We start from the raw sequence: 17,491 nt of genomic DNA on the forward strand, positions 1-17,491 counted from the left end.
AAGTTCAACAAAATAAAAAAAAAAAAAAAAAAAAAAAAAAAAAAAATGAAAAATTCCCTTCTTAAATACACTTCTTAACTCGAATTTCATTTCATCCTTAAGAATCAAACCATTCGTCTTAATTATTTGAGATCAATTTCTTAAAACATTGGTACTTATGTTTTATTGCGTAATCTGAAAAGTTTTTTTAAATATTTCTCAATTAATATATTTCTCTTGATGTTCGTCTCGAATATGCCCGACTTACGAAATCTTAAAATTATTTCATATATTATATTCACGTAAATAATATTCAAAATAATTTTCTTTACAAATTAATTCTACACAATCGTATTATTTAGAAATGCACTTTTTTATTCTATTTCATCTGTCATTATTATTGTCATTATTATGATTATCTTTATAGCTGTTGTTGTTGTTGGCGTTGTTATTTTGTAGAAATCTTTTTTAAAAATTTTTCTATGTGACTTCTTTGAGGCTATTATTGTCGCGTTAAATAATTAATTCCTGAATTAAAGTTTCACACAACGTTACTGAAATAATAAGAGAAAACCAAATTAACATAGATAATTTTTCGAATTAAGTTATTGTGAAATTCGGTAGAAATAATACAAGTATTCAATTATTACAGGAATTCATTGTCGAGAAATAAATAGTAGGGGTGTTGAATTATTACAAGAATGCGATGCCGAGAAATGAATAATAGAAGTATTGGATTATTACAGGAATTGAATGCCGACAAATGAATAGTTAAGCGATATCGATGCGCCAGAAATTTTGCACGCGCCTTCCGTCCCACAGCATTTTCCATGTGCGCCGTCCACAAACTAGTACGCAGAAATAATAGATAGTAATGACTGCGACGCGAATGATTCTGTGAAAGACGAGGAAAGGTGATTGCGAGATGAGGCTTGAATTGATAATCTGCTCACTGATCGAGCCGCCGTAACGCACAATAAGTGGCCGGCAAATGAATAATAAGCGAATAGACGAGTGACTAAAGGGTTTTGAAGGAGAGAGAGAGAGAGAGAGAGAGAGAGAGAGAGAGAGAAAGAGAGAGTGGGTTTGAATGTGATTTTATTGTTTGTGTCTCGCAATGTAAACCTCTATCGTTGACTTTTATCTCCACCTTAGGCGAGTGACGAGAATGTTAATTACTGCCTTTGTTTTTATTTAAATTAATTAACGGATCGATATGTTGACTGTACATTTACATTGTAAGCATTAAGTACGTTCGGTTACGCGTGTACACAAATCTAAATTCTTTGATACTTTGCTCGTGTTTAATTGATTAATATAATAATATTTGATGTTATACAGTAATGAAAATTTTGATGAATTTTTGCTTTTATTTTGAGAGGACATTTAGAAAGTTTGGATCGTTATTCTTGGCTTACACGTTGAATTTAATTTAAATGATTTATACTTAATTGTCACTACTTTATCATTATATTTATTAATTGTAATTTATTGTCATTATTATTCATAATGCCCGAGTGTTTATAGAAATTTCATAATCTTTTGTTATTAATCTTTCTTATACATGAATTTCAAGCCCAATGATTTAATTGAATATTATATATTTGAGTAATATTAGCGTTTTGTGATATTCAATTGTATTTTCCTAATAATCCTGTAGTAATATTTTTCGCGGATCATTAAAGTAATTACAATTTGCGATTTTAATTAATTACAACGAGCTATTTTCTAAAAGTTTAATTAAAACTTTTACAGCCTATATATTACATTATATTAGAAATTTAATGATATTTTCAAAATATAATTTCATTCTTTTCATCTGATAAATAAAGTTAGGTATCATTCATGAAAGGATATTTAATTTTATTTACATAAAAAAATAAAGGAAATAAATGGTAATACCGTTAATTGATTTGCTTCAATCTTTAGCAAAACTTAAGTGCTTTATAATGCAAATACTCGATAGCAAATACTTTTTTTTTTTTTTACAAATTTTACTAGTTTCTATAAATAAGAATGCATTATTAGTAAAATGTGTTTGAATTAAAAAAAAAAAAAAAAAAAAAATTGGCTAGTAGCATTGAAATATTTTTACATTAATATTTGTATATTTAGATATTGAATATTATTATCGTGGCAATAATTTCTCTTCGATAGGATTTTTATGCAATTGCTAAAGACATCTATGTATAAAACTTCTTTCTCTATACAAAATAAATAGCTAAAAACTTCCTCAAAAGGTTAACGAATCCTTAGAAAAACTTTAGATAATCTTGGTATTTCAGAATATCAAAATGTATTATTCTCATTAAATGGAGGGTTCTTACTTTTTATGTTAATCTTTTTTTTTCGTATCTTATAGATGAATAAACTCAGAAAATACGGCGAATAACAACTATATATAATAAAAATTGCAAATAAAAATGTTCGCACAATAATGTTAATGAACGTTTAAATAAATGGTTTGAAATAAATATCTGAGCTTGCCTTCGGGTACGTATTATTTAGTCATCTACGGTTTACTTTAGAATGTCATATTTACGTTCGTGTTTCACGCTGCAAAATACACACGAAGAAGTAAATACAACTATTTATTGATTGAATGAATTATGAAGTAAGTAAGTGAGAATATTGAAAAGTATAATATATTCATGTAACTTTTATGGCTCATTATAAAGTGATAATAAAGGGCGTAAGAATAATAATTAAGCTAAAATCTCCAATTTTGAGATACAAAATTCAGTAGTAGTTTACTATAAGCATAATCTTACAGTTCTTTCTTTGTAATATCATAATTATTTATGTGAGGTACAATTGCTTTTCTTTGTCGATCATTGTGAAAATTTCTCAAATTTATACCAATCTTCATAATAATAGAGTAATGGATTATGATTAATTTTTTAATTATAATTTCATAAAAACCTGTGTACAGAAAATACCTATTCGATAATGTAATAAATAATTATTTATAATATAGATAAATTTTATGCGAATAAAATGTAAATTTTATTTAAATGAAAATATACAATTAATCGTCTGATTCAAACTTTCCTTCTTACCTCCAGAGCGAAAGTCGTGATGATATTATAACGACAGGGTCGGCTGTCAATACAACAACAAAAAAGAAAAAGAAGATCGAGGGCAGTGCAGGAAGCGATGCATCGCCAAATCATACAAAAACCAAGAAAACCAAGAAAAGTAAGAAGAGTGAACTCGAAAAAGAGAATATTTCCGTGGTAAGTTTTAATTGACGTAACTTCCGAATATCAAATCGTACCATGACTAATATGAAATATGACAAGTCCTACTTGTTTGAAGGCAATACGCTCTGTACAAATGTCTGTTTGCATTGCTGAGATTTGCAATCATTATATCATATGTGTATTAATTAGTGTTGTTACCAATCGTTTACTTTTTGTCTAAAGCAAGCATCATTTATTGCGCTTAACAAGCTACAGCTTAACTTATAATTCTCATTACATTATTAAGAGTAGAAAACATTGAAACAAATAGAAAAAAACAATTTTTTAAAAGACTTGTCTAAAGTTATTCTTTGTTTAAGAATTAAAAAATTTAGACGATGGTATGTATTAAATTAATTTCGCAACTTTATTTAATTAAGAACTGCTTTATTCTGTAGATAAATTTAATACAATTTATCTATATATATATATATATATATATATATATATATGATCATGATAATTTATATATGACAAAAAAAATTTTCTTATTATATTGCTTAAAATCTAATGACATTAAAATTATATAAAATATTCGTTAGGTTGGAGTTTTAAAACAAATTTCTTCGATTAATTAAAACCACCACCATACCAAATTTTTTTAAACTTCCAATGTGTTCTATTCTTAAAAAGTTGGCTATTTAATTATTTTTCATTTATTGAATTTTATATTTATGTACAAATTAAAAATTATCATTAATAATAAAAAAAAAAAAAAAAAAAAATCAAAAAAAAAAAACACACACACACACACACACACACACATTACTCATACGCCTTTGTTTAACGTAGCCAATTATTTTAACATTGCAATTTCTGTATTAAAATTTTATAAATTAAAAGCTTTTGAATTACAACGATCAATTTAAAGCACAAAATTTTCTATACATTACTAAAAAATTTTAATACATTAGTTCGAGTATCGGCATATCTTCAGCCTTTGTACGAAGCTATACGAAACCGTGAAAAAATCAAATTAATGTTTGCAAACACCTCGTAAAGATTTATATTTTATATCTGAATATTATTACTTATTGAAATAATATTGTAAATATTTTGTACCGACTAAGCACTGACATTTTCGTAATTACTTCCGTCCTAACCGACGTTTCATAGAATTTCGTAATTAAATTATAGAATTAATATTATAAACATGATAGTGATGAATATTAAAATAGAATTAGAACGGATTCTCATATGAATTTGTACGGAACGCGTTTGAAACATCAAAAAAGGTAAATATAAATTTTAGAAGCGAAGATACGGTTGAACAGCTTTTTCATTGCCGAAGGTATGCCTAAATACAAAATCGCTTGCTACCATTTTTTTTTCACATTTTCACATGTGCCGCTTATAGAAGAAGAAAATTAAGTCGAAAGAGACGAAGGAGAATATGCATACAGTCTCGCGGCAGGCGTCCGCGGAGATGTTTGAAATCACCGGCGAAGACGATCTGTCGAACGTCAATGTCAAATCTCTAGTAAGTTTTTCCTGCAAGGCTTATTGAACTCGCTTTCACTCAAATTCCGATTATTTTCTCTTTTGCTTTTATATTGCCTCACATCTCAAAATGATTTCGATGTATGCTCTATTTGGTTTGCTGCTGAATATGCTGGTTGTTTCTCATTCTCATTATAAACTGTATTTAACGAACAAAATGGGTAAATTATTTTATACCAGTGTGTGGGTTTTTAAACAAATGTGTATAATTTTTGTTAACCATGTTAATTATAAAAATTTAACTAATATTAGATTTAGTTGAATAAGCGTATTCATGCTCGAGAGAGAGAGAGAGAGAGAGAGAGAGAGAGAGAGAGAGAGAGTGAGATGAAATAAGTGCTTTAATGCATTTGATTAATTGTGTTTCGTTGGTTGTATCATTTACTTAATCGTTTAAGCTATTCGTTTTTCATGTACTTGTATATGATGTGTTCTCCTTATCTTTACATCCGGATCATTGTAATCAATAACTAATACATGAACAATGTTACAAATTGAAATTTTTAAATGAAGAAATCGTCTTTCGTTGCTGATTACATTACTTTCATTGGTAAAATTTAATTTGTTCAATTATTTTGACATTGATAAATCAAAGTCATAGTGAGCGATGAAAACCATTAAAAATAATTTTCATTTTTATTACTTTGATAAGCAGAAAGATATTAGCTCACGTAAAGTGTGATAAATAAATTAATTTACATTTTATAAAACTATTTCTTATAATACTTAGTTTAATAGCGATATGAGCAAAATTATTAAGATCGAGCATTTTATTTATGAATATTATGTAGCTAAAAGCACATTAAAGCATTTCTAAGAGCCGAATCATGCATAAATTTGCCAGATTAAAACAAAAAATGGCAATGTAAAATATAGAGATACCACATTTCATACATCATTTATTGTGATCATTTATTGTGAATTCTGATTATTATATCATGATTTTCATCCGAGAGCAAAGTTTCGAAATTTTTCATAATTTGACGAACGTGCTAATAATACTTAATTCAATGCTATTTAATCAATAACTTTATCGTTTTTCCTACATCAATTGATATTTCTTGGAAGAGGATTAACTCGAAAATGATAAAATTAGTCCAAGACTGAGAGCACATTCCTGCAATGTATAAATGCAAATTTTTATTAAGAAAATAAGAAATGACGAGGTACGAGATACGCGTAGGCGTGAAGTAATTTTATTCAAAGGAAATAACCATTAGCACTTTTTAATATTACCATTGAAGTATCTAAAATGATTATAAACTTATGCAATTTCAATTCAATTCAGTAAGAAATATTACGTTTGGCATTTTTAATGTAAAACATCAAAGTAGCTCTGTAGTATTTAAAAAAAAAAAAAAAAAAGAAAAAAAAAATCTTAGAAAGTCATATTATAAAGAATATCGATTACTTGAATATTCAAAAGATGTATGTAATAGTAAGAGTTTGGGTAGTTTATTGAATATTAAAAATGAAAGCATTTTTATTAAAAATGTTTTCCAGTCGTGTATAAAAAAATTTTTACGAATCAAAAAATATTCTCAACTTCTTTCATTTGGATTTTTTTTTCTCTTATCGAAAGTAATGAATCTTTTGGAAATACTTTTCCTTAGAAAGTTTTTTAGAATGTATGACTCATAATTTGAGAAATAAAATCTTTCGTTACCTTTTCATGGAGCTCTTAAGATGTAAAAGACAAGCCAATAAATTCTTGTTTTGCGTGTGACTTTTTCAAATGAATATACACGATGCCGATGATAAAAAATCTCTTTTAAAGTTTCAATTTACTCAGAGCATGTTCGAAAATTTTTTTTTTGTTTTTTTTTTTGTTTTTTTTTTTGTTTTAATAAGCATGTATCGTTAACTTAATTGATCTATAACATCTTTGCATGTAGACACAAACATATGTAACGGAGACAAGTCGCGTAGAGCCGGAGAAACCGAACAAAGAGATCATCGCCACTGGAGTTTCGATCAAACAATTGGTAAGATAAATGCTTCTAACTAATTTGTTATAATTTAGTTTATTAAATGTCACTATAACATTGTCGTAGAGCATATCAGTAAGGTTCAAAGAAAAGTAAGATTTTTCGAATTTTTGGAATTTCACGTATATGAATAAAATTATTGGTCCGAAATATTTATGAAAATAGATCACCAAATGACCTTGCTACGGTCGAAAATGTGAAAGATGCGGAAATATAATGAAATTCATTACACTCAATTACGGATTCATTAAAAATTCAATTAATTTTTAATAAAGTGATGATTTGATGTAAGACTTGAGAATGAAAGCGACTTTATATTGTGTCGGCTTAGCCTCAATTATTCAAATAGTTATTATCACATATCTGTCGATAAATTAATATTACCAACGTCTTGGCTTATTTGATTGGAGGATGATATGTTTTGCTAAATCCAAATAATGACTTTCACTGGAATTCCCTTTACTGTTAGCTCTCCAACGACAAATTTACATATTTAAATGAGAGATGCATGAAGCAACCTTGATCTTTTCATTTTTCCATTTTTTTATGTGTGACTAACAGTGTCGTAGCTTCGGGGACGTCTCGAACATGAACGAAGGTGAACGAACGATGCTCGGCGCTTCGGACACCAACAGATTCCAGGAGGTCAGCCATTCTTGTCGAGCATTTTTACTCCCCGTTCTTTTCACTAATTTTTTTCGACTTTATGGAGAATTTTCATTTTATATCAATGACGTAGAAAGCACACAATTACATTCGCGATTCGTTACTTACTACATTCGATGGGCTATTGGTTCCTACAAAATATCTTAGGAACTTTTTATAAAAATCATGTACTCGAATTCAATTTTATTTTATTTAAGGCTTATATGCTTATTATCAAGTGAAATGAATATGGGAAGTGAAAATTTTCTCAATTTTACACTTTAAATATAGGTATTTGTACTTAATTTTCTATATATTTTTTATCAATTTGATGAGCTGATATTGGAACATATTGACATTTATCTTCATTATAAATATACATTAGCCTGTGAAATTATGTAATACATATATATTTTATTTTAGCGCGGTAATGACAGGCTTCCGTAATTTAATTATTATTATTATTATTATTATTATTTTATGTTTTGTTTTTTTTTTTGTCATAAATGAAATTTATTTTTGAGTTGGACAAAAATGCTTAATAAAGAAAAAATGTTAGGATTATCTGAATTCAATTGATTAATGGCAAAACGAATTACGAATTATACGTTATAATTACGTTATAAAATATTGTTCTTTATTTAAAAATAAAAATAATTATATTGTTAAAAGTAAAGCATGCAATCATATTTTTAATTATATGTTTAAACTGACGAATTAAAGATAAACGTGTGTATTTACGATGTAGTCGAGCATTTATAAAATAAAAGTTGATGTAAAATTGAACTCGCTAAATGAACTTTATAGCTGTAAGAACATTTGAAAATCGTTTCATTCCCCATGTCGAAACAGTAAATTCAAATGTCGTTGTTCTTATTATAGCTCAGTCAGATGATACAAAAAATATAAGATCAAAAGATCGCCTGTATAGATAATTTTTGATAAGTAAATAACATTTTATTATAATACTGTTATTGAATTTTATGTTTCATTATTATTTCTCGTTTCATTTTTCTGTTTTTATATTCCAGTATTTGATTTTATTTCTAACTAGTCAAAATTCTACCTCAGAATACAATAATTTACATTCATACACGTATGTAATGAATACTTCTTATTATCTTAAAAGGCAAACAAACTTCTCCTTGAAGTAAAATGAAAACTCTTGTACTATTGTCATAAATAATATGATATTGCTCTGATTAATGGGTAAAAATTTTTTTTTAATATAATAATACATAGAGTAGAGGCAATTAATTCAATTAACAATTGATTATTAAGAAATAATACTATCTAATACTATATAAGTTAAGAGGCATTGCGCTGCTTGAATATTAAATTCTAACGCATAAAATACTTAACGTTGAGCAAAATTATAATTATAATTCCTTTGCCTTATATAAAGAAGGAACAACTGCTTTTGAAATTCTGAGAATGCGCGTAATTAGCTAGTAAAATAAAAATAGATATACTTTTGAATTAACAACACTAACATACGCTGATCTTGCATTAATTTTATCTGTGCCATTTAACGTGGCGCCTGCCTATGGTGGACTAATAAAAAACAAAAAAAAAAAAAAAAAACAAAAAACAAAACATCAAAAATATCAAGTAGAGAGCAAAATCAACGGGCGACTTGAGATTATGCGAGCTGGAGCGCATCAAGTACTTCAATAGTCGCGACATCGTTTTTGCCACTGTTAACGTCAAAGCACTTGTAAGTATTACCGACGCAATGTAAAAATGCTTTCTGTCAGTTATATCGCTTAAGCCCCACAACAGTTACTCACGTTAGGCGTCATTCGATACATCGAGAGAAATGAATGTTTTCTATTTATTTGCCGTCCTTCCCTCGTCATGTCCAATGGTAATTTAACAAATAATAAAGAGCCACTTTGGCTTCATAAACAGCGCGAATATTGTAAATGTAAATTAAATAGAATTGCAAATCTTTTCTACATTTTATTAACAAGTATATTGCGACACAATTGTCATTAATATGATGTGAATTATTTAAGGATTTCAACAATAATATTTCACATAAATGGCAAATCAATTTATCATGTGAAATTCAATAATAAGTTGCAAAGTTTTTCAAACGTAACATTTAGTACGTAAAAGTTATATTAAATATTTAGTGTAAAAATTCTTGAGTGCTTCTAAAATTTTCCTTTCGTGTTTTATTTTTATGTATTTAATTCTATTATTTCTATAAGATTCCTATATAGAAAAAAAAAATAATCACAACACTTTCAATACAATTAGATTAATAAAATACTTCACTTTCACGCAGAAGGGTTTTAAGTCTTTTAAATAACGATTATTAATCTTTCCATTCTCATTTATCTCGAGATTATCGTAAATAGAAATAATTAAAAATACAAATAAATCTATAAGTTTTCCCATAAATATACATCAAATAATATATATATATATTTTTCTTTCTTCTGTTTTTATAATAACATCGTTAAAAGTCTATAATTGTAAAAGTAACTTTTAATTCCTATGCTTTTACTTACTTCAAGAGGAGATTCGTTCAAAAAACTGAAAGCACTCTAGTTGATTGATAATTTAAAATAACAAGAAAATAATTTTGAAACCTTTGAATAAATAATAAAAATTCACCGAATTATAATGAGTCTTTGTCTTGTAAATTTCTTATTATATATTCATTGCATTAACGTTCATTCTATTACCGGAAGTATCTTTACTTTTTATGTATAACAGAATGGATGAATCAACGTCATGCGAGAAATAGAAAAAAGTATGAAATTTTAGAAAAGTGTATAACAAAGATTACCGCAGCTTCAGAAATAAATAAAATTTAAAAAGAAATCGAGTGTTTTAACGAATTTCTCTGTCACGTACAAATACAGTACATCATACGTAAGTAGTTCATCACTAATATTTTTATTATTTTAATTATCGTTAATCGAGTAAGATCCTAAAATGATAAGTCTTTATCGTAATTAATATTTATGAAATTCAATGAGAATGGAAAGTTTCAGAATAATCAGGATATTGTAAATCGTTATAGTAAAGTTCTAGCTCTTAATAAAATAAATTCGAGCGTGAAATCATTAGTCGGATAAAATAATATTTAGTTGATCGTATACCGCTTCACCTATTAAAGACAAAGAAATTTTCCAACAATTTTTTTTTTTTCTTTTTTTTTCTTATTTCTTTTTCTAAATAAACGAATAGCTTTAATAAGCGTTTGGTATAATAAAAGAAGCTTGTGAATTAATGGAAAGTCAAGGAAACGTAATCGCGTATTTAATGGAAAAATTACGTTTACGAAAGAGTTTGCTTAAAAGACGAAGTGAAGTTGTGGACCCTAAATATGGGAAAGGTTTATAGAAAGTGAAGTATTTACAAGTACGTATGAACTTTGCAATAAGAGCGTGGACATGCGAAGTAATGAAAGAAAAAATGAAAAAAAAAGGTAAAAAGCGGTAAGGAAATGGAGAGAGGCGGAGAAAAGTCGAGCGATCGCTACATCCCCGGGGGGATCGAGTTACACACCCGAGCTCACGGGCTCGTTTTCCACAATTTACACCGCAACTAATGTACTTGCAACTTACTCTCTCCTTATCTCCAGGCCTCCCTATTCTCTCGCCCCTCTTTTCCTACTCGATCTGGCGCACCGTGACGTGAGAAACCCAAGTCCCGCTCGCGTGTGCATATGTCCGCTCGTGCATGCGTGTGCGCGCACACGCTCACACGCTCGCGTGCCACTCCGCGGTGAAAATGTCTTCCGAGAGAAAAGGAGCCGTCGTCTACGTTCGTTCCGTTTTCGCAAGCTTTCGACTGAAAATCTGTGCAATAATGAAAATAGACGGTCGGTGTCGCTTTAAGCGTCTACTTTATTTAGAAAGTCCTCGATAAACCTCAGCCTCATGCAAAATCTTACAAAATCTGCCACGCGAGTCCAACTAGGCATTGTCCAAAAGCAGCCAATAAAGGCCTCTCGAACAATAAAAGTCCGAGAACATTGCGATCCCGTACACATGCACACGCGCGAGCTGTCGCGTTTCTTTAACCAGAGAAGCGTACGTAAAAGCGAGATAAAAGAAAAGCAAAAGGAAAACAAAGTACGTATCCACAGCGTACGTCGTTCTGTAACCTGGCGAATTTACGGCGCCCTGATAACGAGAATGATAAGCAGAGCCACTCGCGATCCAGTATCAACGGCCGGGGCTCGCGGGCCTCCATTTTCGAGGTAAGGAAGCAGCTGAGTTCTCGATTTTCAGGAACTGTAAATAAAATATACTCCACCCATCCACCCACTCGACCCGACTCGACTCTTCGTTCGTTCGTTCGTTCGATGCTTTTCCTTGTCTTTGACGGTCGCGCCCGTTCCTCCGTTTTGTGTCTGCCTTTACAACGTCGAGCGCCTTTTAATGAGATAATCCTTTTTTGTTTGTAGCCGTGCTGTGTGTGATGTATTTGTGAATGTAGCGATAAGCATTAGCGGTTAACCTTCGGCCACAAAGTATTTCCGACAGTCGAATATCTCAGTGAAAAATCACTCGCGGTGCATAATTGACGTCGCAAACAGCTTTTGGCCATTTTTGTTATCAATGCACAATACGATATCGTGAGTAAGCCCTTGTCTGTGAGCGTAATATACGTAATATCCGTAAGAACATACGCTTAATTATTCGGTGCATTATTAATTGAAACGAAACTTGGGATTTTTTATTTGACTTGTTTTCATTGATAATGAATCAAGGATATTGGCGCATAGATGTGAACCTTTGTTTCGTTAATACAGCCATAATATTGTTTCACTCTTTTATCGATCGGACAATTTTTCTAGTCGAAAAAAAAAGAGAAAAAAAAAGGAAAAGAAAAAGAAAAAAGAAAAAAGAAAAAGAAAGAAAGAAAGAGCAAAAAAAATTAAAAAATCAATTTAACAAACGATAAATTTGACGTGGACATTGTTCGGATTTCATTGCGATTCCTGCCAATCCGAAATATCAAACTCGCTGAAATCTGAATTATTCTTTAAAAAAACAGAGACACAGAGACAGCATTGTAATATGGATTTAAAATTATTGCTTCAATTTCGTACGAAAGAGTATAAGGCGACATACATTTACATAAGCGCTGCTCTAAAGTATTTTTCGAACGAACAAAGAAGAGAATTCATTCGGTCGCTCTCGACACAATTGCTCGATCCTTTATCGTGGCTTAAAAGCGATTGCGATACACTCGAGCAGCAATAAAAGAAGGAGAAGGAAAACTCGACCGCGTGCACAAGCGCCAGCTTTACACATACGAACTACCGGATTTCGCTTCGACGCGCTGCTCTCGAAATCACGAGTTCGCGTCGAACTTTTACAAAAGAAGAGATAATTCGTTGATCCCTTTGTCGTGCTCGATATCATCAATCTCCAGTAATGGATCGACGTGAAAAACGGACTCCCCCCCCCCCCCCCCCCCCCCCCCCCCCGCCGAAGATAATGCAATCGACTTTAACCACAAACAAGGATCGAACAGTTTCGTAAAGTCCCTCCCATGATCCGCTTCTCCTGCATCCGAGCCTTTCTTTTCTAAGCTTGCTAAGCTTTTTTTTTTCTGCTTGCTGCATGTATGACTTTTATAGCATTCCGCCACTTGATTTATGATGTATACCACGACGCTTTCGACTGTTTACATTTGCCTTCCATTGGGACAAAACGTAAACAGCCCCGGCAATTGGCTGGCGTGTGGTGCTTCGCTTAATGTTGATGCGTGCGCAGATTTGTATTTGATCTGCATTTGGACGCGAATGGTAGTGATGGGAAAGATTTGGACGCTAGACGCAAGTAGCGCACGCATCAATTAATGTATCATGGTATTAATATAAGCTGGAGAAACATTTTAACGAGTCAATGGAGTGGAAAATTATTCGTTCGGCTGTCAAAAGTGAAACCTGCATATTATTGCCAATCATTATTAAAGGCCTAATTATTAGTGAATTATAATATCAATGTCTTAGGCATAATTTGATCGGGCTGTGTAATAAGTCTAATTAAGTGAAATCATTTCGAGCCGCAACTTTACGTTTATTATTATTATTATTATAAATCAAGTGATTCTTCGAATCATTTCCAATTTGCGGGAATAAAAGCTTATTTAATGATTTCAGGCTAGCTCACTTCGCGAAGAATACTTAACAATGTTATGTTATTTAACTTTATGTACATTGATACCCGAGCATCTTGATATCCGATCACTTTACAAACAACAAGATCTATATGATCTTCCAAAGCATTTATAATTGATATATTCATATCTCTTTACTTTTTAAATATGCAACATTAAATAATGTAAATAATATAATTAAATAATAACGCTAATCAGCACATATTATCGTTAATTTTCTCTTGTAATAATCAAAGCAACTCCTTTCAAAATCTACTTAATTCCAAAGATATACTTTATTAGACTTAAAAAAATACTACACGGCTCTTACGTTAATAATTATCTTCCAATATCATGTTTGTTAATCAAGCATTTGTTTCAATTTAATTTACAAATTATGAATTCACGCAAAATCAAATTCACTGATCTATAAAATTTATAATTATGAAGCCTTTTCAAAGCTACATTTAAAATGAGTAAAACAAAAAAAAAAAAAAAAAAAAAAAAAAAAAAAAAAATCAGAATAACGATGTGGCAAATAGCAATGTAAGGTATGTAATACAAAAAGAATAATATTAAATCGTATTATCGCACCTCTGCATCAAAACCATTATTATAACGAATAACTAATGCATAATGATTTACAACTTTGTTATATTATTATAAAATCATGAATAAGCGATGAATGCAAAGGCATAGTTTTTACAAAATTTTAATATAATTAAATTTCTCTTTTTCTATGTATTTAAAATCAATGTTAAATCAGTCACAAATTGGAAGTTTTGAAAATTATTTTATCGATGATTAAAATTTGATTAATCAATAGGACATTATTATATTCTCTTGCACTAACGAATGTTGTCTTGTTTCATCGAACTTATGAAAAATCAATATGTAAATAGAGTAATTAGCACAAAATCTGATTTGTTCACGAGCACCTGCAAATAATCATTATCATTGATGAATTACGATATGAATACTTGTAGTGCACAATTGTACAGCATCGATAAAATAAAAATCGCCGTAATTTGCAATAAAAATATATTTCAATATCGCTTTTTACAGAAATCGAGCTTTAACAAATTTGATGCTCTCAGCAAGAAGTCGTCGCAAGTTCTACATGTCCGATCCGTCGATGCAAGCAAAGTCCAACAGCAATTGAATAATGTAAGTTTCAGTATTATTCCTGTCAATGTTGTTGTGCATCTAATTGGAAAACAAAATCAAAATCCGGTAAGGAAGGCATTAAAAAAAAAAAAAAAAAAAAAATATTGTAAACAAAATACAATAATAAAAATAATAAAAATGCGTGTGTGTGCGTGCTTGTGCGCTCGTATAAATTTAACACAACATATAATTCATACAATGAAGAACATAGAACTTTGTAGACAAAATATTGGAAAAGTAGTAAAGAAGTAAAAGAGATTTCGTAAATATAATTTATGAATCGTCATTGTCTTCCATAAGAATATTGACGCAAATATCGTCAATCGTCACTTCCAAAACTCAAAACTATAAAGCTAACTTGTTACAAGATTGTACAAAGCTTAACCGAACGGCGAAACAAAGTCTTTTAAATACACTAGCTGTATGTACGTATGTACTACACATATTCTATTAATAATGTTTATAAATTAGGAAGCAGCCGTAATGTATAAAAGACGCCAAGGTCTCATATATTTTGACAGGACAAGCGTTAATTATTGAGAATACATACACAGAATATCGTACATTTTTGCTTCGGACTCCCTTCTTTCATCACACATGCCGGAAATACATTTTTGCCGTAACTCGTAAAATACAGATGCCCGTTAAAAGCGTTCGTTCCATCATCTTCCTTCGTGCTCATTGTGAGCAAAAAAGCTTCCTTGGAAACGCTACGGATCGCCGTGGTAAGAAACTTTAACACGAAAATTACGATTTACCTACGACTTGTTTGCACAATGGCGCATTTGAAAAGAGGATAAGTAGCTGTTTATTTGTTTTTTTTTTTTTTTTTTTTTTTTTTTTTTTTTATTGGAAAAATACAGTTATTGTCATTATTATCGTTAAAAATTTTATTGTCGGCTGAGTTTATAAGATGTACCCAAGTAAAATTTTCACTAATTAATAAATAAAAATTGCTAAACTAATTCAATAAACTACATTAAAATACCAATTAAACGACATATATATTTACGTTAATAGTATAAATTAATAATCAATAATGAAGAAAAATAAGAATAAAAATAATGATGAAAATACCTACAAATAAATATTATTGAATTATCAATGATCAAATAATATGTGATAGATTAGTAATGATTGTTGTTAAACTTTTCTATTACAAATTATAAAAAATACACCTTCGATTTATTTATCTCCTGAGAAAGTCATAGCTTTTATTCAGTAATTTGGAAAATTCTATCGGTTAAATTATGGTTTTTTATTATCTCGCGAGGATGAGAAATTATTTGCTTTGATATATTTGATAAAGGACAAGAAATCGATTGATTTTATCTCAGTATAAAAGAGAGCGAATGGGAAAGGTTCGTTGGAAAAATAAAGTCGAATGCTGATTGGGAATATAATTATATAATTTTAATAAATTGTCCTTAAAAATAAAAGGCTTCAATATTAATATTATTTTTTATATAAAATTTTAATCTGCCAATATCGTTCTGTAGTGATACTTTCACACATTATTAATAAAACCATTTAATTTTCTCCTTCATATTCGTACGTTTTAAATTTATTATATATTAATATTTATAGGTTTATTGTTAATGTATTGTTAGTTGTTAAATAACATTTGCAGCGTAATTTTCAATGAGAAATATTTAGTAATGAAGGTTCTGATTGTCCGATATCAATTTATAAATTATTTATATAATAATCTTAGACAAAATATAAATGTACTATTATTATTATTATTATTATTATTATTATTATTATTATTATTATTATTATTATTATATATTTCAATAATTATTCATTTTGATTTATAAAAAAAAAAACTTATTGGAGCTCGCGCTGCTTATTAAATAAAAATATTAATTTTAGGACTATAAAATAATAAAAGTTTCTTATGATAATTAGCCAAGCCTTAATAGGCGAAAATATTATAAAGTAAATACCATTAACGATCATCTCCGAGTAATCTGTTCAACTAAAAAATAATTTATTAAATAAACACTCAAAAATATAATAATTTGCAAATATAGTAATTTATAAATAATACATAATCTCTAATTTATCAATATACTAAGGTATAACTTTTATGCCTAATTATGTCAAATAAAATTTTTTTATTACTTTAAAAAATAAGATAGCAAGAAATTTTTGTAGGATTTATTCCTTAAAATAAGTTATAATAGTAAAATGTAAGAAATATACAGTCATTGAAAAAAAAAAAAATATATATATATATATATATATATATATGTATATATATATATAATCAATTAAACACTCACTTCTAAAGAAGATCTAGAATATATTTTTAATCCACAAAGATATTTATTAAATTTTTGTCCCGTTATAATGAAATGCAATATTTATAAAAGCAATAAAGCTTAACGAAGATAGAGAGTATATGGCGAAGCGCAATAGAAACTAAAATAGCCATAGATACGTATAAAATATTTATGTATTTGACTATCAGACTTAACTATCTAAACACCCGCACTTTTAGCGTAATGAATTCACTTTAGAATGATGATTTAATCTTTTGGTGTAAGTACAGTTAATATGTTTATTAGCTATTTCTAATAGTAGCTGAAGCATAATAACGTAAAAGCGCTGAACTTAAACGATTATAAGGTAAATTTAATTTATATGCTCGTCAACATTTTTGTAAAAAATGTAGTCTTAGATAATTATGCTCTATTAATGAAAATGATAGTTCTAAATTCAGTCTTTTAGCCGTAATTGACTTGTCAATATCTATGAAGAAAACTCGATGAAGCCGTATACGACCAATATAAATATAATTACTCACAAGCTAATAAATACCAACTCTTTACG

General features: G+C 29.1%; 1 protein-coding gene across 9 annotated transcripts in view; it reads left to right on the forward strand.

Moving 5' to 3' along the window:
• LOC105367902 (LIM domain and actin-binding protein 1) overlaps positions 1-17,491 on the forward strand; it is a 123,223-nt gene that overhangs the window by 63,096 nt on the left and 42,636 nt on the right. For 4 of the 9 annotated variants that reach the window (XM_011506749.1, XM_011506754.1, XM_011506750.1 and 1 more), the window contains exons 3-9: positions 3,045-3,215; positions 4,579-4,701; positions 6,617-6,706; positions 7,271-7,354; positions 8,970-9,071; positions 11,463-11,576; positions 14,552-14,653. In XM_011506749.1, the coding sequence (XP_011505051.1) occupies positions 3,045-3,215; positions 4,579-4,701; positions 6,617-6,706; positions 7,271-7,354; positions 8,970-9,071; positions 11,463-11,576; positions 14,552-14,653 (786 nt within the window). The remainder of the gene's footprint in view (positions 1-3,044; positions 3,216-4,578; positions 4,702-6,616; positions 6,707-7,270; positions 7,355-8,969; positions 9,072-11,462; positions 11,577-14,551; positions 14,654-17,491) is intronic. The other 5 variants (XM_011506752.1, XM_011506753.1, XM_011506756.1 and 2 more) reach the window with 5 other exon arrangements.

The sequence above is a fragment of the Ceratosolen solmsi genome, unplaced genomic scaffold, assembly GCF_000503995.2.
Source record: "Ceratosolen solmsi marchali unplaced genomic scaffold, CerSol_1.0 scaffold6, whole genome shotgun sequence".
NCBI lineage: Eukaryota > Metazoa > Arthropoda > Insecta > Hymenoptera > Agaonidae > Ceratosolen > Ceratosolen solmsi.